At 43.4% G+C, this 27,075-nt stretch overlaps 1 protein-coding gene across 3 annotated transcripts in view; it reads right to left on the bottom strand.

Annotated features, from left to right (window-relative positions):
- ADCY2 (adenylate cyclase 2) overlaps nucleotides 1-27,075 on the bottom strand; it is a 389,287-nt gene that overhangs the window by 358,993 nt on the left and 3,219 nt on the right. For all 3 annotated transcript variants that reach the window (XM_076007928.1, XM_012744227.2, XM_076007929.1), the window contains exon 2: nucleotides 9,586-9,783. In XM_076007928.1, the coding sequence (XP_075864043.1) occupies nucleotides 9,586-9,783 (198 nt within the window). The remainder of the gene's footprint in view (nucleotides 1-9,585; nucleotides 9,784-27,075) is intronic.

Genomic DNA, 27,075 nt, shown 5'->3' with positions numbered 1-27,075 from the left:
GCTTCGAGTGAGGGTGCAGACAGCGCCCCCGGCAGGCACGGCGCCGGGGAGGCTGGTGATCGTGCCCTGAGCCCTGGGCTGGCACCCCACGAACACTTCCCAATGCCCTCTGTGTCTGACGGCCTTTCCTACAAAGAAGAATGGGCACATAGGAGCTAAGACAGAGCCAAGGACAGAAAACCAGCATGAAGGAATCTACCTATAACAAGAAAGTGGGATTTCAGTGTCAGTACAAAAGCAAGTGCCGCCTAACGTATATATGGGCTGTTGCTCCTTGCATCAAATACGTCCCATTTCTCTTACTGATTCATCTGAGGAAATGCCTCCAAATGGGAGTACCAGCTGGCAACTCAAAACAGCAATAGCACCAAATTTTGGGCCTCTTAAGGAACAGCTCCCTACCATTGCAGTTTTTCCAAATAACATCTAACCCAAAAGTGGTTCAGCTGGAACAATCCAGAGACGTAAATGTGTCTCTTCTGTGTCACACGATAACCCGCCATTTGCCAAAGCACAACAGGGGAGGAACAGCCCAGTCACCCCTGGAGATCACAGGTGATGGTGTCAGAATGCAAAGGTCGAATTTTGCTTCTCTTCCTAAATGTGTGACTTTGGGGAAGTTACTTGACTTCTCTGGGCTTCAGTTTTCTCAGCAGCAAAATGCAAGTGATAATAGTACTAACAACCTCATGGGGTTGTGCAGTTCCAGTGAGCTATGCATGTAACGTAATTGCAACGCGGGGATCTCGGGAGTGTTTCCTGTCACTGCACGGTAGCAGAGGCAAGGGGACAGCTACACTATCTGCACACTCATTTCTACAATTAGGTGCGGTGTGATCGCTACGTGTGCTGTGAGCTGGGAACAGAGGGGCAACCAAAACTTCCCTCAAGGCCACACGGTCTTACAGTGCACCTGGGCAGTAGGGGGGGGGAGGGGAGGGCACAAAAGGACGGAGAGAAGAACAGCAAAGCCTGTGTGATGGCCGATATCTCCTGGACCAGGGCCTGCGCTCCTCTCAAAAAAAAAGCACAGGAGGGAGAATGACCACGAGCAGAGAGATTGTTCCAGAAACACTGACAGGACAGACTTGTCTCTTCGAGCAAGACCAGATCGCAGGAGGCCCACGCGACGGTCCTGGGGAGTCCTCAGCTCCGCGCAGCCAGCGCGATGCTCACCACGCCGGCTGGGCAGGGACGGCAGGACTGCGGGGAGACTGCGGAGACGCTGCCTCGGCCCCACGCGGCAGAAAGGCGTGTGTTCTTGCCGCGGACCTGCACGGCCCGGCTCTCACGCACGGGTCTCATCGCCATGTGCTCTGCCGCAAAAAACCAACGCAAAAAAAAAAAACAAAAAAAACCTCTCATTGTTAACTGAAATGATGTTTACCTACTTTTTAATTTTTCTCAGGGGTGCGCCTCTTCATATTAAGTCCAAAACGCCCCCCTGCGAAATCTCCTGGAGCACAAGGGCACAGAGAGGAGGTTTCTCGGGCAGCGAGGTCGGGTGCTGCAGGCCCCTGCTGCTGCCTCCTCGGAGGCTGCTCAGGTCTTTTAGCAGGAAACACGCCCTTCAGCAGCACTGCAAGCCGCCGCTGTGCCAACGGGAAAGCAAATGATTCTGCGCCACTTCAAAGGTGATAAGAGGCCTTTATTTTCCTTCATTTTCCCCCATTTTCAATTTAAAAAAAAAAGAAAGAAAAGTCAACACGCTGTTGTCCTATTTTACTCAGAAAGCACATATATGCACATGCTGAACGTCTGACATCCTTTCAGGGAACAGGACAAAGAAAGTCTCTTCTTCCTGGAGCAAAATGTTAGCCTTTTGAGTTGGTGGCAATTTCACAAATCTGCACAATAACTTCAGCGTGGTCTCCCTGCCAAGGCTGAAGTGGGGCTGTCAGGGATGGAGGTCCTTATTTAGCTCTATTCAGTGAGCTCTCAGCAGGAGGGAAATGCAGAAAGCTGGCGTCGGATGCAATGGCTCGGCTCTCCCACCTGCACCTGGCCACCAGGATGGGCCCCGCGCGCTCGCCTACGGGCAGCAGCCACCGCAGGCACCTGAGCCTGCCCACCACACCGACAGCCCCCCATCCCCCCACCCCCCCAGTCGGCACCCTCTAAACCAGGGGTCCTCAAACATTTTAAACAGGGGGCCAGTTCACTGTCCCTCAGACCGTTGGAGGGCCAGGCTACAGTTTTAAAAAAACTATGAACAAATTCCTATGCACACTGCAAATATCTTATTTTGAAGTAAAAAAACAAACGGGCAAAAACACCCGCATGTGGCCCGGGGGCCGTGGTTTGAGGACGCCAGCTCTACATGGTGTTCTCTCTCACCTCAGCGGATCCTCTCAGAAGGAGGGTCCTAAGTCACTAATTAGCAGCTGGGATGAAATGCATTCATTCTTGCCAGAAATTCTTTAAATAAAACATCACTTGAAAGCTTAGGCTTCACAAAGTGAATCAAAGATATTTAAAATGTGTATCTCAGGCAAGAAGGACTTTCTTAATGTCATGAGTCTGTGGACCAAAAAGAAGCACTCCCATTACTGGACAGGCAGAGGGAAACCAACACTCTCTGACCCGCACCCGCACCTTGATAACATTCCGTTTATTTATCTACACGGCAATATGACCAAGTGGGTTATTTTCTCTTTACAGTCACGAATGTGGATCCATTTCCGCATGACTGTCACACGCGAGAATGTCTCTGGTTCCTGATACATACCTCAAACCCTCACGGCCCACACTGAATTCCAGGTGGATTTGGACGTAAAGTAAGGTCAACACCCAAGAGCACGTGTCAGATCTAAGAATGGAGAGTGAGACTCAGAACAAGAAGCCACAGGACGGAGGTAGCCGTCCTGCCATAAGAGGGCATCTGCTTAGGGGACAGCATGTCTTGTACTGAAATGTCACCTGTCAGGAGTTGGACCGTGTCCTCAAAAGACAGGTTCAAGTCCTAAACCCTGGCACTCGTGGCTGCGGTCTTATTTGGAAATAGGGTCTTCGCGGGGGGGGGGGGGGGGTCAAGTTAAGACGAGGTCGTGAGGGTGGACCCTGATCCAGTGTGCCTGGAGTCCTTGTGAGAAGAGCAGAGACACAGCGGAGACACACAGGGAGGCCGCCATGTGTAGACAGGGCCAGAGATTCGGGTGATGTATCTATAAGCCGAGGAACGCCAAGCCTGCCAGCGACACCAAAGCTGGACAGCCGCAGCGATCCCCCCTGGAGCCTTTGGAGAGGGCACGGCCCTGCCGCCGCCGCGAGTGCACACTTCTGCCTCCAGAGCTGCGAGACGGTGCATTTCTGCTGTTTAAGCCACGGAACCCAACTTAGAAGGCACTTTGTCACAGCAGCCCTAAGATGCTGATACAACGTCTACAAAGGCCGACTTGGAAGTGACGTGCCTTCCGCAAAGGCATCCGTTCTCTAATCCAGGCGTCCTCAAACTACGGCCCCCGGGGCCACATGCGGGTGTTTTTGCCCGTTTGTTTTCTTCCTTCAAAATAAGATATGTGCAGTGTGCATAGGAATTTGTTCATAGTTTTTTTTTTTTTAAATTATAAAGTCCGGGCCCCTCAACGGTCTGAGGGACAGTGAACTGGCCCCTGTTTAAAAAGTTTGAGGACCCCTGCTCTAATCCCAGGTCCCCCTGGTTATACCAGCTGTCCCCCGGGCAACCCCGGGTAGAGACCGTTGCTGTGCCGTGTAACTGAGCTGGGCAGAGGAGGCAGAGACGCGTCCCATGGGCATTGCCACTGCTCTCTTGAAAACAAGAATTATCCCATTGACCAGATGACACAAGACAGAGAAGCACCTTATACGTTCCTCCTCCTAATGTCGAGTCCAAAATGTTTCACGTTTTTTTTTTTTTAAACTCTTCAGAAAAGCGCGATAAGACACAGGTATGGCATCAGCCTCTCAGCCTCGCTGGCAGCTTCTCGACGGGGAAGGGCAAGCACGCGCGAAGGCGTTCCCCAGAGCGGACCAGGCAGGGAACAAGCAGAAAAGGACTCCAGGGAAAACGCAAACGCTGCCACTACACACCTGGAGCCCCACAGCCTGGCATTTACGGCTCACACTTCATTCAGAGCTTTTGGAAGCCTCCACAAGGCATCGTGTTAAAACAGTCTCCATTCAGGAGCCAGCTGCGTGGGGCAAACATCAGCAGCGGGGTGGCGTGGCAGCAGTCGGGAGCAGCAGGGACCTTCGGGACGGGGTTGGCTCGTGCGGAACTAAAATAGCGGTGCCGGGAGAGCCCCACACACAGTCAAAGCCTGTGAGGGCAAATCTCTTGGAGGCTTTTTTTTTTTTTTTCCTTTCCTCCATTTTCCTCATTCCCCCAGTTACTTCTTCCAAATCAGACTGTTGGCCAGCCCCGAGCCTGCCACCCTTGTACCTGCCTGTACTTTCTCAGGGTCGCACACTGTAACTCCTGTGGCTGATCCAAACTGCCAACACCCCTCTTACGCTGTGCCGGGGCAACTCCACAGGATTCCACTCACTGCGGGTTTAAGAGTCGGTTGTTGAAAATCACCACTGAGGAGCAGTGCTGTGTAACACGGGGTTTCTCAGACTCGGTACTCCTGACACCACGCAGGACAGCAGCACCCTCTGCGGCGGGGCTGTCCTGTGCATTGTAGGATATTTAGCAGCGTCCGTGGCTTCCGCCCACTAAATGACAATGGCACTTTCCCACACCTATCCCAGCTGTGACAAATCGAAGTTGTTTCCAGATAGGGCCCGATGTCCCCTGGGGGTGACAACGCTCACCACTGAGAACCACGGGTCTCATGAGTGAGAGCTGGCATCCAGAGGCAGACCCCCTGGGCTCAAGTCTCTGACTCTCCGACAGCTTGGCCGGGAGCAGGTGCCCCACCTCCCCGTGCCTTTGTTCTGCGCACAGTGTTTCTGCACGGTGTCCACCTTCCGGGTGGACGGTGCCCAGCTCACGGAGCAGTGCAGGCAATAAACAAGGTCATGCAGGGAAAACACTCAGAACGGAGCCACACACGGGGCCCGGACCAGACACGTGCTGCTGGCTGTATCCCCGGTGTTCTACACGGGAGACGCTGATGACCGCCAGCCACACTCAGGTCTCTGTGCAGTGAAGACTTCACTTTATGTGGGGTCTGGCCGTGCCACCAGCTCCTGGGAGGTGAGCAAGGCCCTTGCAACGTCCTGCCTGATCAGAGCGTCTTTATTTGTCTGGGGGCTTTGGCCTCTGGACAGTCTGAATGGATTTACAATGGGGGCTATCAGTGCTGCCTCCAGAGGGCCTGGAGAATACAAATGTCACCCTTACCTCCAAAAGCCTGGAGACTACAGGTCAGCCATGCAGGCAGGAGGCCATCGAGCCCCAGCAAAAACTCTGGCCATGGAAGGCGCAGCTGAGGTTCTGCTGCAGGCAGTTCTCCACGATCCTTCTCACATGTCACTGCGGGAGAGCAGCGCTGTGACGCGCAGAGAGAGGACGACGGGGGCTCCACCTCGGGTACTTTTCCTGGACCCCTCCCTTGGCTGTTGCACTCTTCCAGTATGGCGACCCATAATCACAGTTATAACGGCTTTCATGAGTTCTGCGAGTGCTTCCAGGAACTCATCCAACCTCGGGGATAAGTCTCAAGAACCCCGAACTTGCCACTGGTGTCAGCAGTGAGGGTGGTCTCGTGTGGACTGTCCCCCCTAACGCGCAGCTGGCTCACTCCCATACCACTGTGTGACGATTGGCTACTTTAACCGTCTTCAACTGGGAGCTATCGTATTCCAAAAGAATACTGAAAGCAGCCCACTTTCTTAAGCACAGTGGCCCTACGGTGATATCTCTGGAGGTCATCTAGGCGCCTGCGTCTGCGGCGCCTACATTAAAAAACACCACGCGGTAGACATGTGCTTAACATGGCACAATAACTGCACTGTCAATCCCCATTCCCATGGAATGCACAGGGCAGCGAGGAGTGCTGGGCAGCACCGCCAACTCCAGTGGCAGCACGGGGCTCACAGTGTCCCTCTTCTGGCGAGGCTGTGAGCAGGCCCACAGCAGGAAGCAGACGCTCTGCCAAAGCTCCTGGCTCAGGAATAGTGGCCAAAAATAGCTGCAACCACCGAGCCCGGCTGTGGTCTTTCCCAAACATCATGCCCGGGGCGAGAGGAGCAAGCAGACACAGCTGTGCTCCTCCCGGGAGCATTCCCAGGCCACAGGCCGGGCTGGCCACCGAACCTGCAGTGTCACCTGGGGCAGCCAGGCTGAGTCCCACATGCACACTAGTCCCGCCCAGGGCCCAGCAGCATGGGAAAGAAACCACAGCATGGCTGAGCATACCTGTGGGGGCAGAGGTTAAAAACGATTCCAATTCAAGATGAGCTTGAAAACAAAAATGTCAAGATACACAGGGAGAACGAATACGAAGGAAGTTGACCAAGAAACTCAACACCTACGGGAAAGCAGTCTTGAGAAACGGAAGCAAAATGACCATGAAATAAGCATGTTTAAGGTTATTCACGAGATATTTAAAAAGCAGGTGGACAGCATCAATAAAAGCAAAATGCATGGCATAAAATCAAAAACAGGTAAAAAGGGAGGAGGTGGAGATGAACAACAGCAGCACACCTGGAGATATAAAAACACCGTCGTCCATAATGAACACACGGAAGTAGGGGCTGCGGGCTGCCGGCACGGGACACCTTCTCCTAGAGACCAGGATGGGACACAGAAAGACAGTCACATCCCTGCCTGGAAGTCTGTGCTCCAGCAGGTGAGGCACCCGATGAACAAAGAGGGGGTGTGCACCATGACTTGAGGTGCTACAACCGCCTGAAGTTCTACCCAAAAATCTCAAGCATGGTGATGACATCCTCCAGCGAGGAGGTGCAGAGAACTGGGGGAACGACTGTGTTGAGGAATTACACTTGGGGGAAGACAGACAGAAGAACCTTATCCTGATTATTTAATTATTTGATTATTTAATGGAAATGATTATTTCCATTAAAATAATAATAATGATAAAGCAAACATTATGTCACTGGTGGAATCTTAGGTGTCCCAGCTAAGTTAAATAGCATGATGGCACTCATACTCGACCACTCAGCCCTGCATTAGAAGTCCTGGCCAATACAGTTAAACACCACTCTACCTCAGAACAGAGTATACTAAGGATTTGACAGGGACAAGGAAAATTCTCACTCTCTGCAGATGACCACACGATCCATACAAATAAACCGAGACTCTCAGCTAAGCTAACAGAACTCAGAAGAGCCCACCAAGTCTACAGGATACAGAGCAACATAAAAACAACATATTCTTATGCATCAACATTGACCCATTAGAAAAGGTCATTTTAAAAATCCTGCTTACAAAACAACAACAACAAAAACATTTCAAGTACCTAAGACTAGGTCTAAGGAAAATTGCTACTGATTTTAAGAAGGAAAAAAATATTATTTGAAAGATATAAAAGAGAACCAGAATTCTTGGAGAGACATGCCATGTCTTTCCACAGAAAGACTCGACACAAAAAGATAGAAAATTTCTGGATTGTTTTTTTGTTTTGTTTTGTTTTTTTTTACAGCATCCTTTCATTCATTCTTAGGCTTTAAATTTCTTTCAAAGCAAAAATTCAGAAATTCAATATAATTTAAATCCAGAACCCAAGTGGACTTTTCATTGCACATGACCAATTGATTCTGTAATTCACGAGGAAAGTAAGCTAAGAAAACGCCGAATAAGGAGGGAATATGTGGCCTTTGGACAGTGAGTCTTCCCATAAACCTGTGTGGCTGAAACAAGGTGGTCTTGGTGCAAGGAGAGACCACCATCCAGGCCACAGACACGCATGCTCCTCAGCAGGTGCCAGCAGGCGGCAGTGCAGGCAGACGGGAATTGCAGGCGGCAGGGGAGGGGAGGGTGGGCAGGAGCTCAGGGTGCAAAGGAAAGAGGCAGGAGCTGAGGGCAGGAAGGGGCTGGCTGGGGCAAGGGCCACTTGTGCCCGGCCCCCTGAGGGGCCTGCCTGGGAGAGAGATGGAGGAAATATGGAGCCACCCACCAATTCTTGAATTCCTCTGAATGCATCATCTTGGAGCCAGACTGAGTAACCTGAGTTCACCGAGTCCAGCCTTCTCCCTTTGTGGAAGAAACTGAGGCCCACGGGACCAGCTACCGACAGAACCCACTGGAGATCTCATCTCTGGGCTCTTTCCAGACAAGGCACACTAGTTACATTCTGTTCCTTGCCGTGGCATTTTAGCCCATCCAACACCTGTCTGCTCCCTGAGCCTCCACAGTAATTCCCCTCCGCTAGGGCTGTTCTCCCCATCTCTCTGGATCCTGTTCCCTCTCCTGCGGCCTTGATGTCCCCACCAACATTGTGACGGTCCTCTCAGCTGCTCGATTCACTCTCTCCCTGGATGGCTTCAACCCCCTGCAGCTTGGATGACAAGCTCTAAGCTAACAGCTCATATATCCATCTCTGCAGCCCAGACCTGTGCGCGGGACAGCACACCGTCTAATCAAGCCGTCAGATGGGTACACCTGGAAGAACCACCCACACGGCAGCAGCACTATGGAGAAAACCATTAGTAACTTAGCAAGGCTGCACTGTCCTCAAGATGTGATACCATGAGAGCCTCAGCAGGTGCAAAATGAATGAATGTAGTTTTCCCAACAGGTACACGAAGCAATCCTCTTGATGGGATATGATCGTGCACAGAGAAAATCGGTGTTACAGGAGTCTGTGTGTACGCAGGAGGGCTCTAGTAATAGAGGAAGAATGGCAGCCGCCAGTCTTGCAGCGTTGGAGGAACAGGGGAAGGCTCTGATCCCAGAGAGAACCTAGGCTAATAGGAAACAGGCTCAAGGAACAGGAGAACTGAGTTGCCAAAACTGTGATGTGAGACATAAACCAAGACACTAGCCCACACGGGAGCTCGGCTATCCCGAACAAGCGACAACATGAGACCTTAGCCAGAGCGCTGGCTGCAACGGGGTTGCTTAGTTAAGATGGGTATGGAATGACCATCAGGTGGAATGGGTATGGAATGACCAACACTATTTCAGAAGACTTTGTTCTCTGTGTCTGGCCCATTTCACTTTCAGCTAGATAGGAGAAATGAGATTTAGTGAACTACTGCACAATATACTGACCATATTTAATAATTACGTACTATATGTTTCAAAATTGCTAATAGAGTAGATTTTAAACCTTCTCACCCCAAAAAATAAATAAATAGGGAGGTGTTAGATATGTTAATTAGCTTGATTTAATCTTATATTAAAGATATATACATGTGTGTATATACACACATATATACATATATCATACATATACATGTGTGCATATACACATATATATTATATACATGTGCATATATATGCACACATATACATATATAGTATCCCATAAATATATACAACTATTATTTGTCCATTAAAAACAGATCAATTTTAAAAAGAAAAAAATTTTTTAAAAGACTTTGTTCTCAGTTATAGGTCTCCTCTTTACAATTTAGGGCCAAGAGGTCCGCAGAACTAAGTGTGTCACAAATCGAGGCACACACGGGAAACAGAAAAGGAATGCAAGCACTGACCTGGTCCCAGGGAGAGATGGTTCCTCCGAAGCACATGAACAAGTAGGCCATGGCCACGAGGCAGATCCATATCACCAAAGAAAAGAGGCGCAGCAGCTTCTTAAAAACAGACTCGATGCAGACGAGGATAAATATCGCAAAGAAAATCGCCAGGGCCGTGGGAACCGTTATTAAAAATGCCACGTGGTCTTCAACTTCCTGGGGAGAGGAAGGAATATATGGAAAAGTTATAATTTAGAGACACTGTGATACCCGCTGTGATTTATGTTTTTAAAATATTATCCACATTAGTCAATGTCAAAACATATTGTGTTTAAAAATGATTTTAAAAGTAGAACAGTTTGAACTTTTAAAAATGTAAGTTTCATATTAAATATTTTTTCCTGACGTGATAATCCAATATTGAGTATTTAAATTAAGGCAAAACAGTTATACTATCAAATTTACCTTTTCCTTGACAAATGGAGAAATGGATTTTATTCAGAAGTGAATACAAGCAAAGAAGTGTAAGAACACATCAGTAACAGGAGAAAATAAGACCACCAGCTTCACCACCTGAATCAGAGGATCAGAAATAAGCCTGGCCTTAGAAAATTAGGTCTTCCAAATGGATTTGAAATGTTTTATTTTTAAAAAAATATTTTTTAATTATCTCAGTCTTTACAGTGATGAGTTTTTATTTTAATGAACAGCAATTAATGTTCTAAGAGGATCATAGGTTCACAGAACAGGATCAGAAATCGCTGAATACAGAAGGTTACAGAGCGGGAAATATCGGAAGTGTGTGCCACGTTTGCTATTTTCCTTCCTCCACCTCTTGTGGGCTCCAATAGCAAAAAGAAAATGGGCATTTATTATTAGCTCTTGCTAATGCATTTTTAAAAATTTATTTTGGCACACAAATACTGCTTTTGTATTTATCTCTTTCTAGCCACAAAAAAAAAAAGCGCACTATTTCAATTCTACATAATTTCATCACCATAGAATAGATATATGTTTCTTTGCACAAGCATAGATTTAGGCCTTAGTTTCTATAAAACACTGCCCTGGAACCTTGCTAAGGACAGCTTTTACTACTGGATGAAACACAGTTTGAGGTCTTTAACCCAAATGTGTTTAGTTACTGAAACATCCATAGGCATTTCAATCAAAAAAGCCACATGGCTGGGACCATAAAAACTTCCATTGAGGTTTTGGAATATTAAAGGTAACAGGAAAATCTGGGACTTACGAAGCAGGCATCTTTCAAATACTAGCACCTGGGATGCCTAACCGTTACCGACGGGGTTCACTCCATCCAGTTAGCAGCTCTAACTTCACATTGGAGAAGGGTCACCAATTCAAACACCAGGCAACCAACCACAGGGAGCAGATCCGGCAAAATCCCACACTGAGTCCAGCCTACCATCGAGGGGAAAGAACTGGCATCCAGACCCTCCCAACTTCAGCATTTCCCTTTCCCTTTCGCAATCACACGTGTGTTAAATGATGCCTGAGAAACAGGCAACGGTAACAAGAGCAGTAAGTGCTAATAGCACTACTTTTTTTGTGCTGAGCACTCTTACATATACGAACCTCTTTAATTCTTACAACCCCCTGGGGGCTGAGGAGGAGGTACTAGCATTAGCACCATTCTACAGCTGAGAAAACTGAGGCTCCGGGAAGGGCTGCCGGGGGCTGCCCAGGCCTCCAGCCCAGGACCACGGGTGGGGTTTGTGGCCACGCGACACACAGCGAGCTCAAGCGAGTGGAGCCAGTCCTTGCTGTGGCCTAAGAACATGTGATCCCAGAACTGGCAGAAAACAAGAGGATCAAATGACATGTCCGTATTCTCTCCCTCCATTGCTATGTTTATCCTCGATTAAGTGCCTGTGTTATTACTCTTACCCCCAGAGGCAGCTTACAATTATTGCAAAGGGGTGTGAGATTCCCACCGGGCTGTGCGCACTCCCTGGCACTCAGGCACCACAGAGAAATGCATGCACGGGACATCGGATTTGAGGTCACGATGGCTACACACATGGAAGCTTGAAAACTGATTTCATTTAAACCTCCTCAAATGGACTTAAATGAGTTGAGGACAGAAAACTAACCAGGAAATAACCAGGAAAGCCATTTTCCTAGTATAACTTGTTCATGCTTTTCATTGCCCCAGCAGGAGAGAAACAATCATTGACTCTACTTGCTCTTATTTCACCAGAAAGACTGAAAATCAGTGCAAAAGTATGCATGACTAAAGTGAAAATCAGTAACTAAAGGAACAAAAAAAAAGATTGTGATGTACTCTTCCTAGGCTGTTGGGGACAAACAGAATGACCTGTGGGAGCTTTTGCTGCACTTCTCTTTGAAGAGATCTCTCTGTAAACAAGACAAAGACTCAATGTCTTATCTTGACGGGCACTGTATTTAAGACTTGATATTGGTTTTGGTTTAATATATTGAAAATCCCTCTATTCTCTCTCTAGATCACTGAGGAGTGACTTTTCTGGACTGCAGGGTGACTTCTCTATTAGTCACAGTAAGCACAGTTCCTGGGGCCCATAATCCTCTGAGGAGCCCACAAAAAAGTGTTTATTTCTTTTCAACTGAGAACAACAACAACAACAACAAAAAGCACAAGCTTTTAGGGTCAAAGATTGCATATGTCATTATGACAATGCAATTGCAAACTATGATTCTGAATATGCTTTTAGGGAGGAAGGGACCTACGACATCATAATGCCATCCTAGGTGGCTAACCAGGTATTCTGCGCGCCAGAGGAGGGGTGTCAGCTTCCAGCAACATCCCCAGCTCCAGCGGGTGTGGGGTGAGCCAGAGTCCCAGATAGCCAACGGCTGAAGACAGTCAGCTGTTGCTCACGAGGCTGCTGAGCCCAACCTCTGCAAAACTTGGGCCCACTTCAGAACAGAGACACTTCAAGAAAGGGAACAGCCGCCAATTTAGTCTACATCAGCCTTTTGAACTCTAACACTGAAGGAGTTCTAATATAGGCTTCTCCACAAAAAAGGATCTTTTAAAAGTACGTCAAGGAAAAAACAGAAGAGTATTCATTATACTGAATAAGCTTATAAACGCCATTCTTCCTTAGCCTTGCTATTTGCATCATGCATTTCTCTTAAGGCTAAGGAAATAACGGGATGCCCTCAGATCTGTGATTACGGGGTTCTCCTCCCTCCCCATCCTGTTCCCAGTGGATGGGGAGACGGATGAAGCCAGAAAGGCACCTCGTGGCTGTTCTCTTCTGACGGACTCAAGTTTTCAAACTTCAGAGTATAAAACAGAGTAGCTTAAAATAAGCAAACTAAATCATTAAAAACATCATCAATCTAAATAAACTATTTTTAGGTATCCTAACCCTAATCCTAAAAAAAAATTACCATACAATGTAAACTCAATGAAATGTATTAAAATGCTTTTAATATTATTAAAATGCCTTTAAAAAATGTCTTTTTTAAATTATAAAGATTACCATATAATGCATAGTAAATGAAATATACTAAAATACCTTTAACAAAAAGGAGATTTTTACCATGGTATCATCTACTGTAATGATAATGGATTTCTATTACTCTCTTTGAACATTTTATCCTTTCATTTTCAATGCATTTTCCGGTAATTTGGGAGCTTCTAATTGCTAGGCCTATTAAATACCCATCGCTTTTATTTGTTATGTGACAACCCCTTTGTTTCTTAAATGCTTTTCCATGCAGCAACAGCTTATCTGTATTTTCATTCTTTTCCTTGTGCATTTTTCTTTGTTGTTGTTGTTAGTACTGTTTTTCATTTAGATGGTAAAGGACAGTCTAATGTAAATTCTTTCTTTCCTACTTTCTTTAAAAAACTAGATTTTAGTGAAGTGCTTTGAAGCCAGACAGACTGAAGACAGAACCCCACTCCTGCCACCTCCTGCTGGGCACTTAGAGTGAGAACTGCGTGCCTCAAGCCGGTTTCTTCCCGTGCACCATGACACAGACCTTGCGTGGCTGTGCGGCAGTCAGGGTACCACAGGTGTCCCACAAATAACTATGCTTATTGGGGAAACAAAATCAGACTTTACACGTTTGACCACAGGTGTATGTGTGGAGATACATATATTTGCATATATGAGTAAGAGAAAAAAGGTTTATTCTTTTTTTTTTTTTGAGACAGAGTCTCACTTTGTTGCCTAGGCTAGAGTGAGTGCCGTGGCGTCAGCCTAGCTCACAGCAACCTCAGACTCCTGGGCTCAAGCAATCCTGCTGCCTCAGCCTCCCAAGTAGCTGGGACTACAGGCATGTGCCACCATGCCCGGCTACTTTTTTTCTATATATATTAGTTGGCCAATTAGTTTCTTTCTATTTATGGTAGAGACGGGGTCTCGCTCTTGCTCAGGCTGGTTTTGAACTCCTGACCTTGAGCAATTCGCCCGCCTCGGCCTCCCAGAGAGCTAGGATTACAGGCGTGAGCCACCGCGCCTGGCCTAAAAAAGGTTTATTCTTATCCACATACATAGCCATACTTCCTTTCATCGTGAGGTATGAAAGGAATAAATAGGCAATTATGATAAATTTAAATATCTGTAAATGTAATAAAATAATATCAAAGTGTATAAAGCAAAACTTTACACAGAAGGGAAAAATAAACTAATCTACTAAGAACAGATGATTTCAACCCTTCTATCTTGCTATTGATAGGCCAAGCAAACAAAACAAAAATAAAAACAAACAAATAAAAAAGACGTAGAAGAGTTGAACGTCACAATCAGTAACCCTGGCCTAACTGAAAAATAACAGAATTCCACATCCAAACATTATTCCAAACAGTAGTCTTCGCAGGTGCACGTGGAGTATTTATAAAAATTATGGAGCAGGCAACTTGCAAAGGCTTTCAGACAAGAGGTTTCATTGGGACCCACGGTCTTTGATCACAGCATAATTTAAGCTAGAATTCACAACAAAAAAATGTAAAAGTTACCACGTTTGTAATATAAAAATATGATTCTAAATCACTTTTTGATCAAAAAAAGAAATTGTAACGTGAATTTAAAAAGAATAATGTGAGCGTATCAGCGTTTGTGTTGTGCAGTAAAGGGGAAGGAACAATTTTAGAAGTCGAGCTGCGCTGTTCGGGTGTCAGCTGGGTGTTCCTGATCGTTCCATTTCCCAGAATCCCCTTCCTCCTATGGCTCTTGGTTACAGTGGAAAAGGGAAATAAAAGTAAAGGAATTTGTGCCAGATTTGCAGATTTGGAAGGCAACAGTGAAGCAAGCCTTCAACAAAAGTTTCCACAGTCAGACAAGACAAGGGGCAGTCCAGGGCCCCAGGTTGGTTCTGCGTGTCCTCACTCTCTGTCCCCTTCTTCCTAATTTCTGGCCACTGGTGAGCAGGGGCCCAGCAGACACCGGCTGCCCAGGCACAAAGGCAGCAGCTACACAGAAGCAGCAGACACCTGCGGCCTCTCCACTAGGCTCCCAAATCCCAGCCACCCTTTGGGTGACCAGCCACGTTTGTCTTCACTGATTTTCCCGGAAGGGCTGACATTTCCCCCTAAACCAGTGCTTTATAATCATGATGCTGCAGATAATTATTCTCCTTTTGAGAAACAGTTGCTGGCTTATTACCAGACCCTAGAAGGGACTAAACACTGACCGTGGGCCACAGAGTTGACGTGCCGTCTGACACGTCCGTCACTGCCGGGGAAAACCCAACGGATAAAGGTGTCCCAGAGTTACAGCGTGACTAAGAGGGTGTGCTGGTAAATCCTAGCAACTGGACACAATGGAACAGGAAAAAGAAAACCAAGAAAGTGTGTTTCCCATACAGGCTCAAAGTACACACAAGCTGAGAGAGAGAGGGACAGAGAGAGAGAGAGAGATGGGGAGAGAGAGACGGACATGAGACGAGAAGGCAGAGAAGCACAGCACATCGGTCAAGAAGCACGTCTTGCAGCGAACTCTGGCTCTGGCCATTGAAGCTGTGACATGACTGAAACCAAACAGACAAGAAGTTGAACAAGCTTTGAGAGATCTGTGCTTCCAAAAAAAGTACTAACCTAAACGATGGCTGCTTTAGACTTAAAAAAAGAAAAAAACTTTGCATTCTCTGTCCATCTAGGGCAGGGAAAGGGCCAAGAAAGCTGCTTAGTCCCCTAGAAGGGAACATCCCCAGCGCGCAATTCAGATGTGGTCAAGAGCCTGGTAAACACAGAAGAACCTTGCAGAGGGAAGATTCAGAGGCCATAAAACAAGGAAACCATTTCCTGGTCAGGATTCTGGATCTGATGAAGAACCAGTCCCCAGTCTCGGGGACCCGGGACCCTCAAACTGCTTGTCCGGGTGGATTTAGAATTTCTATGAACCAGGGACGATGAGTGTCATTCTTCTTCTGGGATAACGGGATGGCTCATTGTGGTTATCCTTTGTATGCTGTTGGGGGTGGGGGCTAGGCGGATGGTTGATAGCAGGTCTTTTTAGCCCACTGCTCTCCAGATCAAGAGAAGACACAGCAGGCTTGATGTGGAAATGACTGCTCTTTGTTCCCTCTGAACAGAAGCGTTCCCTTCACTCAGAGATCCCAGCTTGCTGCTTGCCAGTAGTGGACAGGACTTTTGGGTTGTCTCTCTTGAGAAAGGGAAATGTATATTTTCTTAAGGAGGGAAGAAACTACATATTGAGTGGCCAGGGAGGTAGACTGTGGTTATAAATAGGGCTGCTAAACATTACATAATAGGTTCACCTCTTTGTTATGGTCTTGTCTGCAAGATTGACTGAAATAACTCCCTTCTTGGGACCCACGTCCTTGTGTAATTCTCTCCCACATGGACTCAGGCCCCATCCATGTGACACCCTTTGGCCAATCTAACAACAGCTGCATGGCACAAGCTAAGACTTGAAAATACTTGGGCGGTAGGGCTTATCCTCTTCCTTGCTGCTCTTTGGAACCTCCTGAACTCCATGCAAAGGAGCTCAGGAAATCCCTGCTCCATGAGAAGAGACATGCAGTCCAGGGACCTATCACTCAACCCAACAGTCACGGCTGACAGCCTGCTGACCGTCCCCATGAGGACATGAGGCCACCTTGGGTGACACCTGGTTAATAACTAATCTACCAGCAGACCACTGAAATATAACAAGACCAGCAGAGAGCAGAAATCAACTGGGAAGCCTAGATCAGAAGAATCAAGAGCTGACCCACAGAATCACCAGCTAAACAAGAGCAGTTGTTCCGATCGGTTAAGTTTCAGGGTGGTTTGTTATACAAACAAGCAAATTGATGCGTCCTCCTTCTGGGCATCCATCTGGATGTCTGGCATGACTACGTAAGGTACCACGGCAGATTGTATTTTCCGCATGTGGGGCCACCCTTCATCTCATCCCACATGTGGCTGACATCCTCCTATCACGTGAGGTCCTGTGTCCCCCTCAGTCAAGCCTAGGTAGGTCTTAGTGATGCCTCAGCCAACAGAGTACGGTGGACTTGGTGGAGTTCGTTTTCCCTGACCTCAGAGACAGGGTCTCAAATTGCCACACACCTCCGCCTTGTTCTTTTAGGATGATCATTTTTGGAACCCAGCTATCATACAATGAGGCAGTCAAGGCATCATGTGCAGAGGCCACATGGAGGTGCTCCAGGCAACAGTCCCAGCCAGCGTGACCGGCAGCTAGGTAAGGGCTGGCTTCCCCCTGGCTGACGCACGGAGCAGGAATGAGCTGCCACGGGCAAGCCTGCCCAAATTGCAGATTCAGAAGGTCAGCAAATGATGGTGTTCTTTGGGGGCACTAAGTTTTTTTGGGGGGGGTTTAGGCAGCACATGATAACTAGAACACTTCCTCTGGCCATTGAAAACTAAAGTGATGTCACTTCCAAGTGAAAGATGTTAATTGCCAGTAGTAAGACCCTGACACACTCTTTTCTTCTTTGATGCAGTGACTGAGAACGGAAATAAGTCCCAGCAAGCACCTTCCTTCCTCCTGAATCCCTGAGTGACTATGAGAGAAAGGCCCTCTCCTGACTCCCATTGGCTGTGTAGCTTGAGCAAAATAGAAACCTTCGTTGTGTTAAGCCACTCAGATTTTGGAGCTGTTCGTTTCCATAGTGTAATCTAATATGTTCTGACTGAAATAATAGGACATAAGAAAGATAAGGACAGAAATAAATAATAGAGAAGATAAACAAAGACAAGGATGGTTCTTGAAAAAGTTAAAATAATACAGACATCTGATGAGATCAATTAAAGAAAAAAGAAGGCATGTAAAGATAGCATTAATATTATAAATAAAAACCAAAAACAGAGCCTATGTAAAACATCAAAATGAGAGCATTATTATTAAATGCATGCTATTAAATTTGAGAATTTGGATAAAGTGCAAAAAGTCCTGGAAAAATATCTTATTAAATTGACCTAATAAATACAATTAGAAATATTAAATAATCCTTTTACTAGCAAAGATACTGAAGTGGAAGTTTTAAAATCTCTATACAAAGGAATCAACAAGCTCATGTAGCTTTTGAGGCAAATTCTATCAACTCCTTCCAACATCCTGAAATTTTTTTCAGAAAATAAAACTTATTTCATAAGGCTAGCCAAAGTTTAATTTTAAAAAAATGACAGTTTGATAAAGGAATATTCCTAATCATTTCTCCAAAGAACATATTTGCAAAAATCTTAAACAAAATGTTAGCACATCACATCCAACCTTTTATAAAAGATAACATGAAAATAGAGTTTATCTCAGAAAAAGAAAAATTGTTCAATATCAGAAAATCCATATATTTTTTTATTTTTTATTTTAGAGTATTATGGGGGTACAAATACTTTGGTGACATACATTGCCTTTGCACCACCCGAGTCAGAGCTAAAGCATGCCCATTCCCAAGACAGCAGGCACCACACCCATTAGGTGTGAATAGACCCATTCCCTACTCCCCCCTCCCACCTGCACGACCCCCAATGAATGTTACTTCCATATGTACACATAACTTTTGATTGATTAGTACCAATTTAGTGGTGAGTACATGTGGTGTTTGTTCTTTCATTCTCATGAAAATAAAACTTATTTCATAAGACTAGCCAAGGTTTAATTTTGCTTCACTTAGGAGAATGGTCTCTAGCTCTGTCCAGGATAATATAAGAGGTGCTAGATCGCCATTGTTTTTTGTGGCTGAGTGGAACTCCATGGTATACATATACCATATTTTATTAATCCACTCACGTATAGATGGACACTTGAGTTATTTTCACATCTTTACAACTGTGAATTGTGCTGCTACAAATACTCTAATGCAGATGTCTTTTATAGAGAATGTCTCTCCTTCCTTTGGGTAAATACCCAGGAGTGGGATTGCTGGATCAAATGTAGTTCTACTTTTAGCTCTTTGAGGTATCTCCACACTACTTTCCACAGAGGTTGTACTAGTTTGCAGTCCCACCAGCAGTGTATGAGTGTTCCTATCTCTCCACATCCACGCCAACATTTGTTATTTTGGGATTTTTTGATAAAAGCCATTCTCACTGGAGTTAAATGATATCTCATTATGGTTTTGATTTGCGTTTCCCTGATAAATAGAATGGCTGACCATTTTTTCATGTTTATTGGCCATTAGTCTGTCTTCTTTTGAAAAGTTTCTCTCCATGTCCTCTGCCCATTTTTTAATGGGATTGTTTGATTTTGTGTTTTTTTCTGCTGATTTTCCTGAGTTCTATATAGATTCTTGTTATGGGCCCTTTATTGGATGTGTAGCATGTAAATATTTTCTCCCATTCTGTAGGCTGTCTATTCGCTCTAATGATAGTTTTCCTCACTGTGCAGAAGCTTTTTGATTTGATCAGGTCCCATTTATTTATTTTTGTTGTTACTGTCATTGCTTGTGGGTCTTCTTCATAAATTCTTTCCCTAGGTCAATGTCTATAAGAGTTTTTCCAACATTTTATTTTAAAATTCTTATGGTTTCATGCCTTAGGTTTAAGTCTGTCATCCATCATAAGTTGATTTTTGTAAGAGGTGAAAGGTGCAGATCATGTTTCAGTCTTCTACATGTGGCTATCCAATTAACCCAGCACCATTTATTGAATAAGGATTCTTTTCCCCAGTGTATGTTTTTATCTGCTTTGTCAAAGATTAGATGGCAATATGAAGATGGTTTTATATCTGGTTTCTCAGTTCTGTTCCATTGGTCTATGTCTCTGTCCTTGTGCCAGTACTATGCTGTTTTGGTTACTGTAGCCTTGTAGTATAGCTTAAAGTCTGGTAGATTGATACCTCCCAATTTTTTCTTTTTGCTTAAGGTAGCTTTGGCTATAGGGGGTCTTCTCTGGTTCCATATGAAGTGTATAATTGTTTTTTATATATCTGTGAAAAATGTTGGTATTTTAATAGGGATTGTATTGAATCTTTAGATTACTTTGGGTAGTATGGACATTTTAACAATATTGATTCTGTCGACCCATAAACATGATATGGTTTTCCACCTGTTTACCTCCTCTACTATTTCTTTCCTCAGTGTTTTGTAATTCTCCCTATGGAGGTCTTTTCCCTCCTTATTTAAATCTATTCCTGAGTATTTTATTTTCTTTGTTGCTATTGTGAAACATATTGAGTCTTTGATTTGGTTCTCAGTTTGACTGTTGTTGGAGTACATGAGAGCTACTGAGTTTTGCATACATTGATTTCTGTTAACACACATTCTCTCTTATATCTTTACCTTTTGTTACCTTCTCTTTCCATCTTGCTCAATTCATTCAGGATATTTCCACTCCCTCTCTCCCTCTCTCTCTCCCTTTTTATATCCCCATCTTCCTTCATACACTACTTTTCTGAAAGAGAAAAATCAGTCTCAACAATGACAAAATGTAAAAATGGTGTCACTATTAATAATAATATAGTTGCATTTTAAAAAATCCTAAATCAAGCTCACATTGACTTTATTTTGCAACCTGAGACTTTGCTGAATTTATTTATCAATTCCAGTATACTCTTTGCAGAATTTCTTAGGTTTTTTAAATAAAAGACTATAACATCAGCAAAGAGAGATAGTTTGATCTCTTCTGCCCTCATATGGATGCCCCTGATTTCCTTCTCTTGTCTGATTGTTCTGGCTAGGACTTCTAGCACTATGTTGAATAAAAGTGGAGACAGAGGGCAACCTTGTCTTGTTCCAGTTCTAAGAGGGAATGCTTTCAATTTTTCCCTGTTCAGTATGATGTTGGCTGTGGGCTTGTCAAAAATGGCAGAAAATTTATATTCATTACATTGACAAATTTAAAAACCACTTTAAAAAGCACATGATCATCTCAATTTGGTAAACTTCAATACCCAATCATATTTGAACTTTTTTATAAATTAGAATAAAAAGGAATCTCAAAGGAGATCTGCAAAAATCTATAACCAACATCATCCTAAATGGATAAAGTATAAATGAATTCCCTTTAAAGTTAGGAAAAAAGCAAGGGTACCCATAATCATCAATTCTGTCAAAATCATATTAAAGTTCCTAGCCAGCATAATAAAACAAGAAAAATAAATTAAAGGTTTTGGTAGTCGAAACTCTCATTATTTGCCAATGATGATGGTCTATGTGGGATATCAGAAAGAATCTGTAGTCCAGTGACTAGTAACGCATAGGATATAACACAAGTTGTCTGGACACAAGATCAATATCCACAATTAAATTCTCTTACTTTATACTAGGAACAAAAAAGAAATCATAATTTGAAAAAATGCCATTTATAGTAAACAACAGTCTACAAAATACATTATTAGATCAAGGAGCAAAAACAGCATAAAGAAAACCATCAAACTTCACTGAAGCACACAAATGAACAGAGACATGGCCCATGTTAGGGATAGAAAAATTTAATATCATAAAATACCAATTCTCAGCATATCAATAGATTCGATATGACAATAAAAAAAAAAAACAACAGAGCTTTCATATGAGATCGACATAGGTTAATTGTAAAGTTTACATGGGGAAACAAAAGGTCGAGAATAATTAAGGTACTTTTAAAAGAGTGGAATAAGAAGATGTTACTTGCCCTGTGCAATATAAATATTCATTGTAAAGCTCCACTAATTACTGACATATTCTGTGTGTGTGTGTGTGTGTGTGTGTGTGTGTGTGTGTGTGTGAGTGTGAGTGTGTGTGTGTTTTATTCCTGCAATACTGCATAGTATTGCAAAACAAGAACTTAACCAATGGAGCAGAACAGCCCATAATCCGCCACTCCTATGTGGAATTTTGATACATGACAGATGTGAAATAAGAGTAACTGAAATGGATCAGTGACAACTGATTCTCTATTGAAAATGGAGAAAATAATACGTAAATGAATTTCAATTTTTATCTACCTCACACCACACATACATGTCATTTGTGTGTGTGTATGATAAAATGAACAAACAGAAAAGCAAGAGAATAATAAAACCCAATTCAATATTAAGTTTACATCAGAGGGTAGACAGGGGAATGGGATGGGTTGGGCACACAGATAGAAATGTGTTATTACAGATATTCTAGTTCAGAATGGACTTGTGGACATTTGTTTTAATATAAATAATGAGCCAGATACAGATAGATGAGCATTGTGAGCGAGAATCGAAGATTAATTAAGTGATTAATCTCATTTTGTCCACTTAAAGTCCAATTCCAAAGAACATGGATGCTGTGGGATGGAATTCACTGCAAGTCAGTGCTAGGAGAGGCGTAGACATGAAGTTTACCACACGTCTGAGCTATGTTAACATTTCTTCATCTCCTGTTTGACTTACAGTCTTCTGCTCTCTTCCTTGAATTTCTAACATCCATGGCTTGTATTGGTTCTAGTAATGGAGTGGCCTAAAATTTTGTTTCCTTTATAATGTACACAGATCACTGGTAGCTTGAAATCTTAATTATTTTGCCCTTCTTTCTCTATATAGCTTTTAAAAAATAATAGAGGACCCTAAAAACCACATGGACACACACCAGTGCACACACACACTCACATGCAATAATTCAGGCATGGGACTGAGTACATGGGAATAAAATCCAGCACCTTTGAGTTCTAGCTTGTCCTAGCTGTGGTATCTCAAGACCGTCTCAGGGATAATAAAGGACATCGATACAAATGGGTAGAATTCCTAATTCCAAGACCTTTTATTCAGGGTTCCTGCTACTACGGGGCTGATGTACCATGTTCTCTACCAGGAAGTTTCTACAGAAAGATGGCACAGAGACTTGATTCATTCACAGATTTCTCCCAGAAAATAATGACCATCTTGAGAAATCTTCAGAATTTTAACGTTCTAAAAAGAAACTATTGTACTTCATGTCTGTATGTTTCAAATGCAATAAATTATTCATTCAATATATTTTACCTGTCCCAATAATTGAAAATTTTCATTTCAAGCACTAAGTTTCTCAAAAGTGGCGTAATTCGACTCTGAGATACAATTTGCCTTATGCGTCTCTGCAAACCGTGACCAGGTCTGCATGTTCACTCCCTCTCCGCACGGTTGTTCTAGAACTCTGGGAAGAGTCAGAAAACTAGTTGGCAAAGCTTCTCACAATGGATTTTGGGTTAGAGCTCTTGTTGCTATGCCCACTGCTGTCTCACCTGACGCTGGCTCCTGCAGACAGACTTGTAAGCAGAAGCAAAAAGAGGGAACAAAAAGAATTATTCATAACACCACCCCAAGCAGTCAGGTGAATGAAGTCTTCTTCCGAGTTTCTTTTGATTTTTATTGTATTTCCTTATGATTTTTATTGTATCCTTATATAAAAAGGGCACTGAAGAATTAGCATAGGCTTAGTTTTGTCAAATGGACCAACGCTGACTCAATAATCCTTTTCTTTCCTCCCCAGATACACCTGGTAGTTGCCAACCAGAATTGCCAAGTGTCTTGTTTCCTCGTTTGATACCAGGGAACCACCCAGTAAATATCACCTCATTACTCTTGATAATTTTATATAAAACTCTCCGAAGCTATTACAACAAAAACTAAAAAATATGAAGGTCAGTATGAGGGTCAACTTGGCAAGAGTTTTAGTGCCGGAAAATGATAAACTTATGTCAAAATGCGACTTCTAATGAAATCGTCTGTGCTTCTCCCTGTCTGTGCTTTTATTTTAATAACTCAAAGTTATGTAAACAATATTCATCACACAGGTAGAAATGTGTCTCCCGCATTAGTGCTCAGATTTAAAAATCCTAGTACTCAGCTGGTTTGCAGCCTGAAATACATCTACAGGAGACCTTGGCAAGGAGAACCCTCTATGGAACAAACAGAATAAGAACAGATACTTACACGTTTGTTTGGGGTGTAACATGTGCCCATTGTGCTAAATGCCCGGATGATCTATCTTACTTAATTCCCAACAGAGCTCCATGGGCCTGGTTCTGTTATTCATTTTATTTCACAGAAGAAGCAACTGGAGGACAGATAAATTAACTTGTCAGGAACACCCACTAAGTGGCAAAACTGAGGTCTAGATCCAGGTCTAACCACAAAATCTGTGCTTTTCCCAGCAGGCTGGGCGATGAAAATGCAGCTGGTAAGGGAACTGTAGCTTCGTGGTAAGGGTAAATTATGCATATGTTAATTAGGCACCTGCAATATGGTTAGCCCTGTGTTACATTAAATACAGGGAATGTTAACATTCTTCCAGAAAGAATGAACAATGCATTGAGGAGACAAGACGAACCCTCAAAACTACTCTGAACTTCAGACAACAGTAACGTAGAAGTTAAACTATTTTTTTTTTCTATTTCATGAGATTTGCAAGCATGAGAGGCAGAAATCAATACAGGTGGAAATATTCAGCAAAGGCTGGGCTGTTTAAGTTCAACAAAGAGAGGTGAAATTTGGATACAGGCCACAGAGATGCGGAGGATGCTTTGGGATGAGGGGAGTTACTGAGGGGAAGACCCAAGAGCTGGAGAGGGTCAGAGGTGGATACCCTCACCCCAGGTGGTCCAGAATGACAGATTACCCAAGAGAGGTAAACAGTAGTTTAAGGGATTACAGCCACTTCAGGGTGGACAGCCACCCAGGGCAGTGCCAATCACAGTGCTTGCCCCTGGAGGTGCTCAGTGAATAGTCAGTGAAGGAAAGAATGAGCCAAGATCAGTGGATTGTCTCAAGGTCAATATCAAGTTTAGAAGGGACCAGTAAGCCAGTGGAGTATGCCCAAACATCCAGCTTGGACTCTTCTATCATGAATAATTACTGATCAAACATATCAAAGGGATTAGTGCAATCATTAGTATGCCTTTAACAGAGTAATAAATCAGCTCTAACAATGTTGTTATACTTTCAGTAGAATATTCAATTTTAAAATATCATAAGAATCACAGCTAAATAGGAAAGGCTCTGAAGTGCCTCAGTGTTTATGCCAGGATTTCTCAGATAACAAAAGCAAAGCTATAAGTGGAAGGTCTGCTTGATGAGGAAGATATTGGGTATATTTACCATAATAGAAAATAAATGATGCCACCAACTCAATGAATTAATTGTGAAGAAGTATCTCTACCCACATTCCTTTAATACTGAAAGAGAAAAACAATGGAAGGTAAACTCCATTACACAGAGTGAAAACTGAGGATGTTCATATCGGTAGGAAATTTCAACAAGAAAATTGCCATCGTGCCAAGACCAGAGCTAAGATCCTAGACTTGCAATGTTCTCCAGCAAAGCTACCCAGGAAAAGTCTATGTCCTATGACCTGGCCCCCAGCATTGGAGCTGTGTGACCTTGAAGAATGAGTTCACCTCTCCAGGTCTTTGTTTCCTCATCTGTAGACGGGGTGCTCTTATGCAATGTGACTACAGGGTTCTTTCATAGCAACAATGAAAACGCAGCTAGAAGCACCTCACAATGGCTAACATTTCCTGGGGGCTTATTCCATGCCAGGCATTGTCTAAGGGCTTTACATGTATTAATTCAGACCACCAGCTTACATGGCAGGTCCCATGCCTCTACAAACAAGGAAATTGGGACGTAGGCAAGTTAAACACTTTTCCCAAGGTCATAAGCAGAAAGGGATAAAACCAAAATTCCAACACAGATAGATGAACAAATACTCTCTACCGCCTTTTCTAAATGGGAAGGCGAGGTGCTTTGTAGTATATACATTTAATTATGCATTTTAATATCCAAAGGATGCTTCCAAATACTTTCTTGCTGCTCCTCTAAATTGCAACCATCTTTCCTGCAGAAAATTACAGCTTTTCCTTGGCCTTTGTAATACCACAGGTAAATTATAACTAAAACGACTTAGTGAATTACTGGTTGCAAATTACAAACACCTGCAGAGTAAGATTTTCCTGCATGTATAGAAACGCACAAAAAGATATATCTTTAGTTACTTTACTCCAATACCTAAAAACATGCTCTATTCCCCCCCACCCGCTAGAATTATAGGACTAGAGAAAGTGTGCACAGAATTTCCTATCCCCCAGAGATATTACGCATGTTTACCTGTCTACCTAGCCTTCAACCCGCAAGGAAGGAGGTGATTCTTCCCTGTACTGGGCTGCTGCAAGATTGTCTGGAAGAATAAAGTCAATTTCCCTCTACAAATGATTGGGTCTGCTTACTTCTTTCGGAAAAATAAGATTCTTTCTTAATGTATAGATAAAAGAAACACACTGATATATCTTCCCTTGGAAAAAATACCTGATGCTGGAAAATTGATTTGTAATAAAAAGTACTTATGGTTACTATTTTAAAAATCTAGCTCATCATATCACCCTAAAGAAAGGGGGTCATATTTTTAGCCATACAGATTACCTATTTAGACTTAATAAAAAGGCGTACTCTTAGTTCAGTATCATCATTAAAAAAATCTATTTCATCGCAGTATTTGACTACTTAAAATTTATGGTAATAAAATTTTTTCACTCAAATTGAAATATTGACTACTCCTAATCATAAATTTTAACCAAAACAAATCTGGCTAAAGCCAGCTGGTATTTTGACAAACTAAAAAAAATATGTCAACCTTTCTTAACAATGACAGGCAAATTTTGAGAAAAGCTGGCTGATTGTGGACATGATAAATGAAGAGCATTAAATTCTGAGAAAGGGTTTTAATGCATTCAGGAATGAGAACCAGTTCTAAAGAACAAAATGACATAACAAGACGTAACTTAAAGCGTGGTCCCACTAGTTCTAAGTTTTCTGATGCCAGAGGTCAAGTTTGTTTTGTTCATTACCCCAACATTATCACCATGCCTGGCAGTTGGGAGGCACTCAATAAACTGATATTGAAAACAATCAGATTTTTCATTAAAACTTTCCATCAAAGCAACATAAAATATTTTTCATATTACTAAACAGAATATTAAAATCCAAGAAACACCATCACATGTTCTATTTACTTTGTATCATGTCTTCAGATAATTATGAACAAATACGGGATGAAACCCACTTAATAGTTTTTATGTAGAAAACAGTCAATTAAGTAAGACTGTAAAGTTTTGATTTAGTATGCATTTTTACAGTATAAAAAATACTTTAAGGATCAATTGAA

Source organism: Microcebus murinus, chromosome 11 (genome assembly GCF_040939455.1).
Source record: "Microcebus murinus isolate Inina chromosome 11, M.murinus_Inina_mat1.0, whole genome shotgun sequence".
Classification (NCBI taxonomy): Eukaryota; Metazoa; Chordata; class Mammalia; order Primates; family Cheirogaleidae; genus Microcebus; species Microcebus murinus.
The sequence above is the reverse complement of the archived record's forward strand: the minus strand, read 5'-3'. Positions and strand labels throughout refer to the sequence as shown.